Source organism: Physeter macrocephalus, unplaced genomic scaffold (assembly GCF_002837175.3).
Source record: "Physeter macrocephalus isolate SW-GA unplaced genomic scaffold, ASM283717v5 random_12, whole genome shotgun sequence".
In the NCBI taxonomy this organism is placed as follows: Eukaryota; Metazoa; Chordata; class Mammalia; order Artiodactyla; family Physeteridae; genus Physeter; species Physeter macrocephalus.
The window spans coordinates 171,387-184,865 of NW_021145297.1; the positions used below are offsets into that span (position 1 = coordinate 171,387).

Consider the following 13,479-nt stretch of genomic DNA (forward strand, 5'->3'; position numbering starts at 1 on the left):
GTCCGGAGCCTGCGCTCCGCGACGGGAGAGGCCACAGCGGTGAGAGGCCCGCGTACCGCAAAAAAACAAACAAACAAAAAACCCAGAGGCCTTGACTCCCTTTCCAGGGAGCACTTTTCCTGGGGCCGCTGTGCCCTGAGGGTTGACACCCTGTCTCCTGCCTCTACCCTGGGTCTGTCTGCTTCCTTCTCAAGTTTCTTCTTTCACAGGGATCTCTGGACTCAAAGGTGGCTCCCGGGCTGAGAACTTTGTTTGTGAGCCTTGGTGCTCCAGGACGATAGCCCAGAGTCCTTGACAGTGGGCCCTCAGTGAATGGATACTTTTTGGCTCTGGGCACCTCAGTCTTCTGGGATCAATACCATGTTCTGGCCTCTCTCCGTTCCCTCCCCTGGTCAGTTCTGGCCACATCTTCTGGACACTGGTCATCTCTTCCTGACTCCCAGGTGGGCCGTCCCCTAGAACAACCACAGCCCGGAGCCCAGGAGGGGAAAGTTGGAGAGAACCTGGATCCTTTACCTTGCCTTCACCCTGAATAGCCAAACAGAGCCGGTGTCATTGCTGGCCCAGCCCTGTGCACCTGGGTGCAGTTTCCGTCCTCCCTTTACCCCGAGCGCAGTAACTCTCACCCTCAGGGGTGGTGTCTGTGGATGACGTGGGGTCTCCCAAAGAAAGGTCAGAGAGTCCCTTTTGACGTGGACTGGTCCAGTCTGGGTTCCACCCTGTACGAGCTGCGTGACCTGAGGCAACTCATTTCGTGTCTGTGAGCCTCCCTCGCCTCATCTGCAAATTGGGAGCCATAATATTGATCTCACCGGGGCTATGTTATGTTGTATTCTATGCATAAAGACATGTACAAATACAGTGGCTGGCACACAGTAGGTGTTTAATAACAGATGGTTTCTGCCCATCCTTGCTCTATGCTCCCCTGCAACTCTAGCCATCACCTGCTGACTTGAGGAAAGAAAAGGAAAAAAGAAAAAAAAAAAAAAGAGGATGGATGGAATGAGCAGAGAGGGTGGGGAGGCTGTTAGAATCGGCCCAGAGAGTAGTGGGGGCACACAATGAAGCCTTCGAGAAAGACAACGGAAGGTGGATTGACAGAGATTCGGTCAGGGCCTGGGCTGCCCCGTCAGAAACGAACTCTTCCCCTCTCCAGTCCGCAGTGGTGTGGCCTGTGAAATAACGGGCTTGCTCCTGATGGCCGATGAGGTGTCCCCCACCTTCCTGCTCCGACACGCTGTGCATCTTGCCCCCGTCTTTGCCAGGGATTCACGAAATGGGGGCCGGAGTGGAACTGTGGTCCTCGGGGAGAGAGGCAAGACCCGGGCCTGGAGGGAAGGAGTGATGGTGGAGAGCCAGAGCCGGGAGGAGCAGGGGGTGGGGAGGCGATGGTGGCGGCAAGGAAAAGGGCACACGCTGGGCAGGCGCTGAGGGCGGAGGAGGGAGAGAAAGGCACAGCTCACCAGGCCCTGCTGCCTCTGCCCAGGAGCACTCCAGCCAGGCCTGGGGGCAGAGCACTCTAGAGCCCCACCTGCCCCTCCTCCTCGCTTGCTTCCAGTGAGAGCCGCAGCCTGAATTATGGATGAGGCTCCTTGGGTTACAGCTGCTTTGCAAGGCAGCAGCGAGGACCAGAAATGGCAACAGAGTCACTGTTACGCAGCAGCTGTCACGGAGGGGGGCCCCCTGCTCAGGGTCCCCCCTCCAAGAGCCCGCAGGGAGCACCATCTTGGACTTGGGGAGGTGGGCCATGATGGGGGGAGATATGGGGGCAAGAGGGAGGGGATGTGGGGAAATAAGAGAGAAGCCCCCTAATGAGGGCAAGCAGGGGGCCAGGGAATTGCGGGCTAGAGGAATGAGTGGGGCCCCTGCCAGCCCCTGCTGAGCTTGGCCTCCAGGCTGGAAGAGACCCTGGTGCCAGGGGACTGGCTCCTGACTCCGGAGCACTCTGGGATCACGTGTCCTTCCCTCTGTCTCTCCTGGGTTAACAGTTGGCCCTAGAGGCTGAGAAAAGAGCTCCATAATCCTTGGAGGGCTGGCGGCCTTCTGAATGAACACCCTGTGAGCTTGTGGATAAGGGGTGGGATTAAGGGATCAGAGAGGGATTTGGCTTTCTCTGGTGTCAAGTCCTTGGGGAAGCGAGCTCAGAGGGTGACTCCACCAGGAAGGGAAGTGCTCTGGCCGGTCATCAGGAGACTCCTTTCTAGTCCTTGCCCTGCCAATCACGTTGCTGTGTGACCTTGGGCAAGTCACTTTCCCTCTCTGAGCCCCAGCCATCACCTCAGTAGAACCAGAGCTTGAACCAGATGAACCTGGAGGATTTTCCACCTCCAAGATCTCCTGTTCTAAGCCTCAAACCTCAGCCCTCCTGAAACCCACCCAGGGAGCTCCCTACCGGGCTCCCGCACCCCACCCCTGCCTGGTGGGGTTGAGGGGTGAGAGACATGCTCTTCCACCCAAGGTGGAAAAACTCGGGAGGAGAAAGTAATCGTGAAACGTCGCACGGGGGAGGGGTGAGAAGGGCCGAGAAACGCGGAGGTGGTGTGAACGAAGGGAACAGCAGCCGCTGTGTCACCGAGTATTACATCACACCCAGCCTACACACGCACGGGGCCCGGCACTCACACACACGCGGAGGACCACCGGCACACGCTTGCGCGCAGCGGCACGGGGAGGGGCCGGGACGCTCGCCGTGGGCCGGGTGGCGTGGCGCCGGGGTCCCCCACCCTGCGCCTTTGCGCTCCCCCACGGGAGGAGGCACAGCCCAGCTTCCGTGATGTCCGCGCCACACGCGGGGCCTGTCGGTGCCATGTGCCCACCCCGGGCTCAGCCGCACTTCATGTAGAGGGCACCCGGCTCCCACGCGCATTCACACACAGCAACCTCTGACACCAGGCGTCAGTGAAAGTCACGGACCCCTCAGGCTCTACCCTGAGGACCCAGGATCTCAGGTCCTTGGGTCCAAGGGCAAAGGTCTTCCTCTGCCTTCGCAGGCGGTAGCACACTTTGGTGCAGAAGGTGCTCATTCCATGTGTGCCCAGAGGATGACTGCCTGGCTTTTGGAGTGCAAAACCTGCCGGATGAAAATCCCGAGACTCATCCGGAAGTCATGATCAAGGGTAGAGGTCAAGCGAGTTCCAGCCCAGAACTTGCATCAGCTGCCGTGAGGGTCAGAAGGCCAGGGGACAGGGATGGATGAGGGGGTCCCAGAGCCCCTGCTATAGCTCAGGGATACGGAGGCCGAGACACGACTCTTGAGCCCCCCGGGCCCTTGGGCCTCCCTGGGCCTGCGTCTCCACCTATATCATAAGAAGGCTGGATCATAGACAACCTTCAAAAGTTACTTTGAAAAAAAAATTATTGTTATTTTTTGGCCGCACCAAGTGGGATCATAGTTCCCCAGGGATCGAACCAGTGCCCCCTGCAGCGGAAGCGCAGAGTCTTAACCACCGGACCGCCAAGGAAGTCCTGAAAGAGAATTTTTAAGTGACTCTGAATGAGAAGAGCCTGGGGTGTAAAATGCAGATTCCTGGGCTATTCCCCCAGGGATGCTGATTCTGCACAGGCAGGGCCCAGGAAGCAGCATTCTTTCCAGGACCCTCTGAGGATTCTGCTGCAGGTGGCTGGAGACCCCCTGTCCCTTGGTTCCTAAGATCCCTTCCAGTGCGGAGAGATGAGGGAGGAGGGCTGTGGTCACCAGTGGGCCAGCAAGACCAGACCCCAGAGGCAGCCAGAGGGCCATTTTACATGGGCCTTAGATTCACAGAGCGTCTCAGTTTAGTTCCACCTGTTCTCAAATGGCGTCAGTTTTGCTCCCCAGGTGATATCTGGCGACGTCTGGAGACATTTCGGTTATCGTAGGTTATCATAACGGCAGGGGGAGGGGTGTACACATCTAATGGGCAGAGGACGGGGTGCTGCTAAACACTCTATATAGGACATCGTTGTATAGGGCCTGCCTCCAGCAAAGCACCGTCCAGCCCAAGTCTCAAGACCAAAGTCGTGGTCAAACCTACCATAGTGAAAACAGGCATGAAAGTAGACGATCACTCACCAAACAACTTTCAACCTATCGCAGTGCTTTCCTACAATGTCCTCTTGGCATTTCCTTATTCTTTAATATACCAGGAGCCTCCAAAAGCGGAAGTGGCCAGGGCCTCTCGCGACTCTGAGGTTGCACCCAGAGCCCCCCACCCAAGCTAGAAACGCAAGGCTCTCAGCAAGGGTCGCGTTAGGGGTGGGTGGGCCGGGCCCCCGGCTGGCACTCCCACGCTCGCAGCCCGCCCAGAGAGATCTCCCCCGCGCCCTCCCCGCAGGTCCCGCCCCGGCCTGCCTCCTGCTGATGCTCCTGGCCCTGCCCCCAGCTGCCCCCAGCTGCCCCATGCTCTGTACCTGCTACTCGTCCCCGCCCACCGTGAGCTGCCAGGCCAACAACTTCTCGTCGGTGCCGCTGTCCCTGCCGCCCAGCACGCAGCGCCTCTTCCTGCAGAACAACCTCATCCGCACGCTGCGGCCCGGCACCTTCGGGCCTAACCTGCTCACTCTGTGGCTCTTCTCCAACAACCTCTCCGCCATCTATCCGGGCACCTTCCGCCACCTGCAGGCGCTCGAGGAGCTGGACCTCGGCGACAACCGGCACCTGCGCTCTCTGGAGCCCGACACCTTCCAGGGCCTGGAGCGGCTGCAGTCGCTGCATCTGTACCGCTGTCAGCTCAGCAGCCTGCCGGGCAACATCTTCCGCGGCCTGGTCAGCCTGCAGTACCTCTACCTCCAGGAAAACAGCCTGCTCCACCTACAGGTGAGCCGGCCCTAGCCCGGCGCGCACGCACGCGCACACACGCGCACAGACACACACAGTCCTCTGCTTCCGTCTCTCCCTGGGGCCTCTCGGCCCCTCTGTCCCCGCTCACCCTTCCCGCCTCTGTCTCAGCACCTCTCTCTATTTCTCTGTCCCTTTCCTAGGTTTCCGTCCCTCCCACTTTCTCCAGGGGCTTTTCTTTATTTTGTCTCCTCCGTCTATCTTTCTCTGTCACTAACACCCCACCCCCATCTGACTGCCTCTGCCTGTCTGTCTGTCTCTCCCTTTCTGTCCCTATCCGTCTCGCTCACTAACTTGCCTCCCCCGTCTGTCTCCCTTCACACGCCCACTCCACACACACACCCCCATGTCTGTCTGGGTGTATGTGTGTGTCTCTTTCTGTGATCTCTCCTTTCCCCCTTGTTTGCCTTCAGGGGACTCTGCCTTTCCCCAGGCACCCCAGCCCAAAGGGCTTCGTGGCGGCTTTTCTCACCCACCCCCATGCCCTCCCGCAACACGGGGAGGTGGGCAAGAAGGCAGAGCCACTGCAACTGGTATCCCATAGAAGGTTCCACCTCTCTCCACCTCACTGGGTCGTAGGACAAGGGGAAACCCTACCCTTTCTAGATTCCATCCCCCAAGCCTATCCCCCAAAGCTGTTGTCTCAGTGCAACGGGTGAAGGAAGAAAAGGGTAAAGAGCTGTTAAGCAGCTGGAAAATGGATGCTCTGAAAACGGAAGGAATAACAGTAATTGCTATTTATTGTTATTATTGATCTAAATATTGCTTATTATTGTCGTTATGCTGACTGTTTGACAGTCAAATCCTCCCATTCTATTTCCCCAGGAAGCAATAACACACCCTCCAAGCCACTCTGGGAGAAAATTCTCCCTCGGCTACACAACCTCCGGATATCCAAACTCTCCCCTCTCCCCACACCAACCCGGAAGGCACTTCCTCCTCCCCATCCCAGGTTGAGGCCTGACTGGTGGATCTGATGCTGATAATTATAACAACAACAATAGCAATAATAATTTAGCATTTATTGAGCACCCAGAATGTGCTTGGTGCTGAGAAAAGGGCAGTGAACCAAACAGACGAAACTCCTGCCTTCGCAGAGAGCACTCTAGTGGCGGGGAGAGACAAGAAGTAAAATGTACAGTATGTTGGGAAAATACGTTGTGTGTTATTATTATTGCGTAAGTAATGATAATAATAGCCCACTAGCACTTAGCAGGCACACTATGCATCAGGCGCTGTGCTAAGGACTTTACGGGTATCAACTCTGCCATTTACAAGTGTGTGGCATTTTTTAACCTCCCTGAGCCTCAGTTTTTCCATCTGTAAAATGGGGGTAGCCATAGCACCCATCTTCTAGGGATTTTATAAGTGTTAAGTGCATGAATAATTTGTAAAGCACTTGGAACAGCACTTGGCATACGGTGGGCACGCTATAAATGCTTGTTAAGATACTATTTTAAAAAGAGAAACAAGCCTCATTTAACACCGGTCTCAGTGAAATGGCCCATCTTGGACCCCATCCTGAAGATATGGGTCAACTTCAAGGATTATACTGAGACCATGGGTGGGTCCCAGAACACTCCCTCCTTTTTCTTCTTCCTAACCTCGCACCTCATGGTTGCCAAAGTGTGCTCAGTCACCTCATCTCATTTCTACAGCCCTGTCGGGAGACTGTTTATACTCCCTTGCAGATGAGGAAGCTGAGACCAAGGGTCCCAAAGTCTCTTAAGTCATTGCCCCTGTGCCTGGGGGCTTAACGTGTTCTCAGTATCACGTCAAAGCTCACAACGGGCTGGCAGTAGGGATGGTTAGGGGCAGTAGGGACAAAAAATGAAGCTTCTGAGGCCACACGACCAGGAAGAGCTGGTGGCACTTGAGCCTTCGTAGTCTGATGACACTTCAGGCCATTTTTATCCTTCAGAACTCTCCCCTGGGGGCTGACCAGGTGCAGGGGGACTGGTACTCAGAAGGACAGCAGAGCAGGCTCATTTTTGAAAGCACATGCTTTGTTTTGTTTTGGTTTGGGCTGCACTGCGCAGCATGTGGGATCTTAGTTCCCTGACCGGGGATCAAACCCACGCCCCCTGCAATGGAGCGTGGAGTCTTCACCTCGACACCGCCAGGGAAGTCCCTGAAAAGCACATGCTTTGGAGTCTGCCAGACCCAAGTTCAAATCCTGGCTCCTATACGACTTTGGACAAATTACTCATTACAGATTACTCTCTCCATTGCCATTTCCTCATCTGTAAAATGGCAATCATGATAGTAATTAACAATAATACTTACCTAAGAAGTTTTGTAAGGATTAAAATTTACCACAGGGCCACATCAATATATGGGCGCTGTCATTATTATTGTTAATTATTACCAGTAGTGCAACAACCGCTACTACTGAGATCCTGACCTCCTTATCAACATACATTAGTTGTTCAGATTAGGAATCTGGGGTCAGCAGGCCTGAGTCTGAATCCCTGCTCTGCTATTTTCTGACTTATTTAACTTTAGACAAGTTGCTGCCCCTTCTGAACCTCAGTTTTCTTACCTTTAAGATGGGAATAATAAAAATAATACCTTCCATAAAGAATGGCTGCAAAGAGTAAATGAGTTCATATATATAAATCACATAGTTAAGTGCTGAATAAATTTTGTCATCATGACCTGATCCTCCATCACAAATGGCAGCCAGGGCCTGGGGTCAGGAAAGACCTGGGCAAGGGAGACCTTGAGTGGACACTGGGGTCTTCTGAAATGGGAAGTGGTTGGTTCTGCACACCCCTGGCATGAACGGTAGGGGGCATCATGGGAAGGAAACATCTTCACACCTGGCCCTATACAGAAGAGAAAGAAAGAGACAGCCTCTGCCTGTGAACTGCCTGGGGAAACTAGGCTGGGAGATGCCACAGGCAGATGGCGGAGGCATGCGGGCTGGGCTGAGATCCGCAGAGTGGAGGTGTGACCCAAGATGGCACCGGGCCTGCCCCGAGAGGGGAGATCTGGAGGAGGCAAGGGGACCACAGCTTTTCAGGATAAGGAAGGTGCAAGTGGGAATGGGGTAGACTGGAGGTTCTCACAGACTGTCTGCTGTAGGCCAGGCACCGTGCCAGGTGCGTTCATCACAGATACTTACTGAGCATCTACTATATGCCAGGCAGTGTTCTGGGTGCCAGGGATTCAGAAGTGAACAAAAACAGTGTCCCTGCTCTCCTGGAGCATATTTCCTACTGGAGTGGAACCAGATGATAGAGGCACCTGTCTCTCTTCTAATTGTTAGAGCAGCCTGCATGGCGGAAAAGAGCAGTCTTTACATTCAGGCAGATCTGATTTGCTCTGTGGCTTTGGGCAAGTTACCTAACCACTCTGAGCCTCAGCGGACCCATCTGTGAAATGGAAAAAATGACCTGTAACTCAGGGGTTCGTTGTGAGGATTAAAGGAGATGCTACTTGAAAGGGGTTTAGTGTGTCCAGTCCAGAGTAAGCATCATTTCCCCCATTCAGTGGCTGAGGACACTGAGGCTCGGAGAAGTTAAGGCACCCATCCAAGGTCACCCAACTCGTAAAGGGCACAGCCTAGAATTAGCCCAGGTCTGTCTGACTCCAAAGTGCAACTGTTCAGAGCTCTGCCTCTAGCGTTCACGTCTGCCTTCCACTACATATTGGCTCTTGAACTCTAGGCCAGTCACTTGCCTTCTCTGAGCCTCCCTCTCCTAACCTCTGAAAGGGGGAGAATAATACTATCTGCTTCACGGGACTTCCCTCGCGGTCCAGTGGTTAAGACTCCGCGCTCCCAATGCAGGGGGCATGGGTTCGATCCCTGGTCAGGGACTAAGATCCCACAGGCCACATGGCGCAGCCAAAAAAAAAAAAGAATTATCTGCTTCATGGGGCTGTGATGATTCGGTTACTACCTGGGATCTGTGTAGCACAGAGCCTGGCACACGGTAGGCGCTCGGTTAGTCAGCTGCTGACGCAAACGATGGCGATGATACCCAGCGTAGATCCGTGAGCAGGGGTGCCTGGCACGGAGCAGACACTCAGTACAGCTTTCTTGAATGAATGAGGTACATTCCAGCACTCACTTGCTCATTAATATCAGATGAGGATGGATCTTAATGATCAACGATCTCAAGTCCCTTGTTTCACAGATGAAAAACAACTGAGGCTCAGAGAGGTGCCCGGAGCTGCCCAAGGTCACACAGCCCAGCAGCTGATTTGACCAGTGCCAGAGACTGGAGCTGGAAGGCTGGAGGGAGGCAAGGTTAAGAACAGGATGCTGTCCAGGGAAGCGGGCAGGGATGCTGCGTTGAGGTTCCAAATGGCTTCAGAGAGCTGTGAACCGGCCGGGGGAGGTGAGGGAAATGTGGTTTTCAAAATGGAAGAGGATGACTTTAACAGACACTCTCTGCCCAGAGGGAGGGCGGGATAGGGAGTGTGGTGGGGGAGGGGGAGGGCTGTGAAGGTCAAGAGCTTATTAATGCACAGAGAACCATTTCAGAGGAAGGACCGGATCTGAGAGCTGCAGCCTAGGAAGTGACAACAGGATTTGGCAACAGCTTGGATGGGGGTTGGGGGAACGGACCCCCAGGCTGAGGCTCAGAGCAGGAGGGGCAGGACTTTTGCCAGGGGAAGGAGAAGGAGATTGGAATCAAGGAATCCTGTAGCCCCCAAACTGGGGCTGTAGGTCAAAGGTGCCTGAATTCCCTAGCATCTCTGAACTTTCGGTCTTCCCTTCCTGACTTCTGGAAGTCCCCACAGTGTCAATTACCTCTGCTCCCTCTACACCCCAGCCCACCCCAGATTCATCCTTTGACCAGGTATCTCTGGGTGTGTCCTACTCTTGCTGACACTCCATTAAAAAGAGACACCCGGGCTTCCCTGGTGGCGCAGTGGTTGAGAGTCCGCCTGCCGATGCAGGGGACGGGGTTCGTGCCCCGGTCCGGGAAGATCCCACGTGCCGCGGAGCGGCTGGGCCCGTGAGCCATGGCCGCTGGGCCTGCGCGTCCAGGGCCTGTGCTCCGCAACGGGAGAGGCCGCAACGGTGAGAGGCCCGCGTACCGCAAAAAAAAAAAAAAAAAGAGAGAAACCCTAATTAGGTGTTTGAGTGGAAGTGATTCAGCCCACTTCCTGGGGGGGCCAAGAAGAAAAGGACAAGGACACCAGGCCACGCTGTGCCAGGCTGAGGCCACGGACGTGCAGAGAGCCCTCCGCTGGAGACCTGAGCTGGGCATGGGGCCGTGGCAGCAGGAGGTGGAGAAAGCTGGTGTCACAGGCAGCCGAGAAGGTTGAGGGGGACGGATCTCAATGTGGCCAAGAGGAGGGTTCTTGGCAGGCTCAGTTCCTGTAGCAGAGAGGGCGGAAGCCAGATGGGAGGGGGCGAGAAAATGCAGCACAGGAAGGCGGAGGCTGTGAGTGTGGGCTGGGAGTCAACGCCCTCCCCCCACCTGAGAGCCTGAGACCAGGCTCCTGGGTGAGGTGGGGGGATCATCTCCCCAAGCAGGGAAGGGTGGGAGAGGCACCGCCAGGAAACAGGAATCCAGGGTGAGCTGGCTTGAGCACAGAGGATGCCCCAGTCCCCCAGAACCAGACCCCCTGGGTCTGCTGACCACAATGATGTCCTCCACAAGAGGGGAGGACCTCAGTACTGGGGCTCTGGTCCCCTCTCTGGCAAGCCCTTCATCTCTCTGGGTCTCAGTGCTCTCCTCTGCAAAAACGTAGGCTAGGCTGGTGCACCCAGAAGCACTAACTCCCAAATCTGGTTGATCATCACCAATACCTTGGTGAACTGGTTAAAATGCAGCGCCAGCCCCCTGGTCTCTCCCCTCCGTGGACCATACCCACTCCTCCACTCCCCTGAACCACAGTTCAAGGTCCTCCCAGCACTAATATGGTCTGATTCAGAGACTCCCCAGCCTTGGGCAGGTGGGACGGCCCCTCTAAGGGAACAGTGATGCAGGGCATGGGGCAGCAGGCTTCCTTCCCCTCCCCTGCTGCCTCTGTGGGGTGGAGCTGATATGGTCCCCTAAATGTCCCAGCCCAGTAGCAGAACTTTGGGGTCCCAGGAAGCTCCTCTATTAGAGGAAAATGGATGGGACCTAATTCTAACTAAGACACTATTGTCATAATAACCACCATTTATTGATGGTGGTCTGTGTGCCCACCGGGTACGGCATCCTTACAGGATCTCATCTAACCCTCCCTCAGCCTGCTGAAAGAGTTGTTCTCTGAGTTACACACACTGAGGAAACTGAGGCTCGATGAGGCTAAATAACTTGTCCAAAGTAACGCAGCTGGGAAGAGGGCAAGCTGGATTCGAGTCGGGGCTCTGCTGACTCCTGAGCCTGAGGGCTTCATCCCTGGACCGAATCCCAATGTGCCAGGCCCTGTGCCCGACACTTCACCCATCTGATATATATGGGGATTGTCTTCTTTAATACTCAAAACAAACCCAGGGGGAGGTACACTCACCTCCATTTTAAAGACGAGGAAACAGATTGCTGGTTTGGCCAAGTTCACAATAATGGCTAACTCATAGAATGCCCACCACATGTATTAATACGTGTTGTTTCATTTAATCTCCACATGTTACAGATGAAGAAACTGAGTCGTAAGGATACTGAGTGACTTGCTCAAGTGTCAGTTAATAAGGCCAGGATTTGGAAGTCAGGGAGTCTGGGAAGTCTGCATACTTAGCCAGATCAGAGGTTCTCATTCTCCAAGTGTGGTCCTCCCACCAGCAGCGTCAGTACCACCTGGGAACTTGTAAAGACTTGCAGAATCTCATCCCCCCCCCCCCCCCCCCCCCCCCCCCCCCCCCCCCCCCCCCCCCCGGAAACAGATTGCTGGTTTGGCCAAGTTCACAATAATGGCTAACTCATAGAATGCCCACCACATGTATTAATACGTGTTGTTTCATTTAATCTCCACATGTTACAGATGAAGAAACTGAGTCGTAAGGATACTGAGTGACTTGCTCAAGTGTCAGTTAATAAGGCCAGGATTTGGAAGTCAGGGAGTCTGGAAGTCTGCATACTTAGCCAGATCAGAGGTTCTCATTCTCCAAGTGTGGTCCTCCCACCAGCAGCGTCAGTACCACCTGGGAACTTGTAAAGACTTGCAGAATCTCATCCCCCCACCCCCGCCCGCGCCCACCCCCACCCCCACCCCCGCTCCAAGACCTGCTGAATCAGAAACCCTGCGGGCAGGGCTCAGGGATCTGCAGGGGATTCTGATGCACCCCCAAAGTTTTAAGAACTATACTGCGTTTCTCACATTAACCTCTAAATAGGCTAGAGGAGGCAGGATTAGAACCCAGGACTCTATGAATCAGAAGGGCAAACCCCTTCTGGTCTACCACAATGCTCCCCTTCCTACCCAGATTTCTTCGGTGCCTGTGTCAGAACCACTCACCGCTCTTCTTCTCTCCCCTCCGCCCCGCCCCCACCCCACCAGGATGACCTGTTCGCGGACCTGGCCAACCTGAGCCACCTCTTCCTCCACGGGAACCGCCTGCGGCTGCTCACGGAGCACGTGTTCCGCGGCCTGGGCAGTCTGGACCGGCTGCTGCTGCACGGGAACCGACTGCAGGGCGTGCACCGCGCGGCCTTCCGCGGCCTCAGCCGCCTCACCATCCTCTACCTGTTCAACAACAGCCTGGCCTCGCTGCCGGGCGAGGCGCTCGCCGACCTGCCGGCGCTGGAGTTCCTGCGGCTCAACGCCAACCCCTGGGCGTGCGACTGCCGCGCGCGGCCGCTCTGGGCCTGGTTCCAGCGCGCGCGCGTGTCCAGCTCCGACGTGACCTGCGCCACGCCCCCGGAGCGCCAGGGCCGCGACCTGCGCGCCCTCCGCGAGGCCGACTTCCAGGCGTGCCCGCCCGCCGTGCCCACGCGGCCCGGCAGCCGCGCCCGCGGCAACAGCTCGTCCAACCACCTGTACGGGGTGGCCGAGGCCGGGGCGCCCCCCGCCGACCCCTCCACCCTCTACCGAGACCTGCCAGCCGAAGACCCGCGGGGGCGCCAGGGCGGGGACGCACCCACCGAGGACGACTACTGGGGGGGCTACGGGGGCGAGGACCAGCGGGGCGAGCAGACGTGCCCCGGCGCTGCCTGCCAGGCGACCCCGGACTCCCGCGGCCCCGCGCTCTCGGCCGGGCTCCCCGCCCCTCTGCTTTGCGCCTTGCTCCTGGTCCCCCACCACCTCTGACTGCGGTGCTGAGACTGAAGAGGCCGGTGTGTCTCGCTCCCCCTCATCCCTCATCCCCCGTCGCCAGCGGCGGCTCTGGCCCAGTCCCCGCCCTCTGGCCGGCGGCCTTGCTGCCTTCTTTCCCCTCCCAGCTCTCTTCCCCTGGGACCAGGCCACCTCTCCCTGCCTCCCAGGCTGCTGGCTTATGGCAGCCCCAGGAGGACACATCGGGTGGCTCAGCGCTGTTCTCCCCAGCTCTGGCCGTTAACCCGTCCCCATCCCAAGGCTGGGGTGGGCACCCCAGGCAGCCGCTGACCCCTTCTCTCAGTGCCCACAGTGGACTCGGGAGGGGCTTTGTCTGCAGAGCATCTTCCACCAGCAGAGCCTTTGGAAGCTCCCGGGAAGGGAGCCCTGCCCAGGAGCCCTTTGGAGGGATGCTTCAGTCGGGGCCGGGCCAACCCTAGGCCCCTGCTTATCCTAGCACCCCT

General features: G+C 56.5%; 1 protein-coding gene across 1 annotated transcript in view; it reads left to right on the forward strand.

Moving 5' to 3' along the window:
- Positions 1-13,121, forward strand: part of RTN4RL2 (reticulon 4 receptor like 2) — a 14,971-nt gene extending 1,850 nt beyond the window's left edge. Inside the window, exons 2-3 of the mRNA XM_055082088.1 lie at positions 4,314-4,795; positions 12,263-13,121. Coding sequence (XP_054938063.1) covers positions 4,314-4,795; positions 12,263-13,012 — 1,232 coding nt within the window. The 3' untranslated portion in view covers positions 13,013-13,121. The remainder of the gene's footprint in view (positions 1-4,313; positions 4,796-12,262) is intronic.
- The last annotated feature ends 358 nt before the right edge of the window (positions 13,122-13,479 follow it).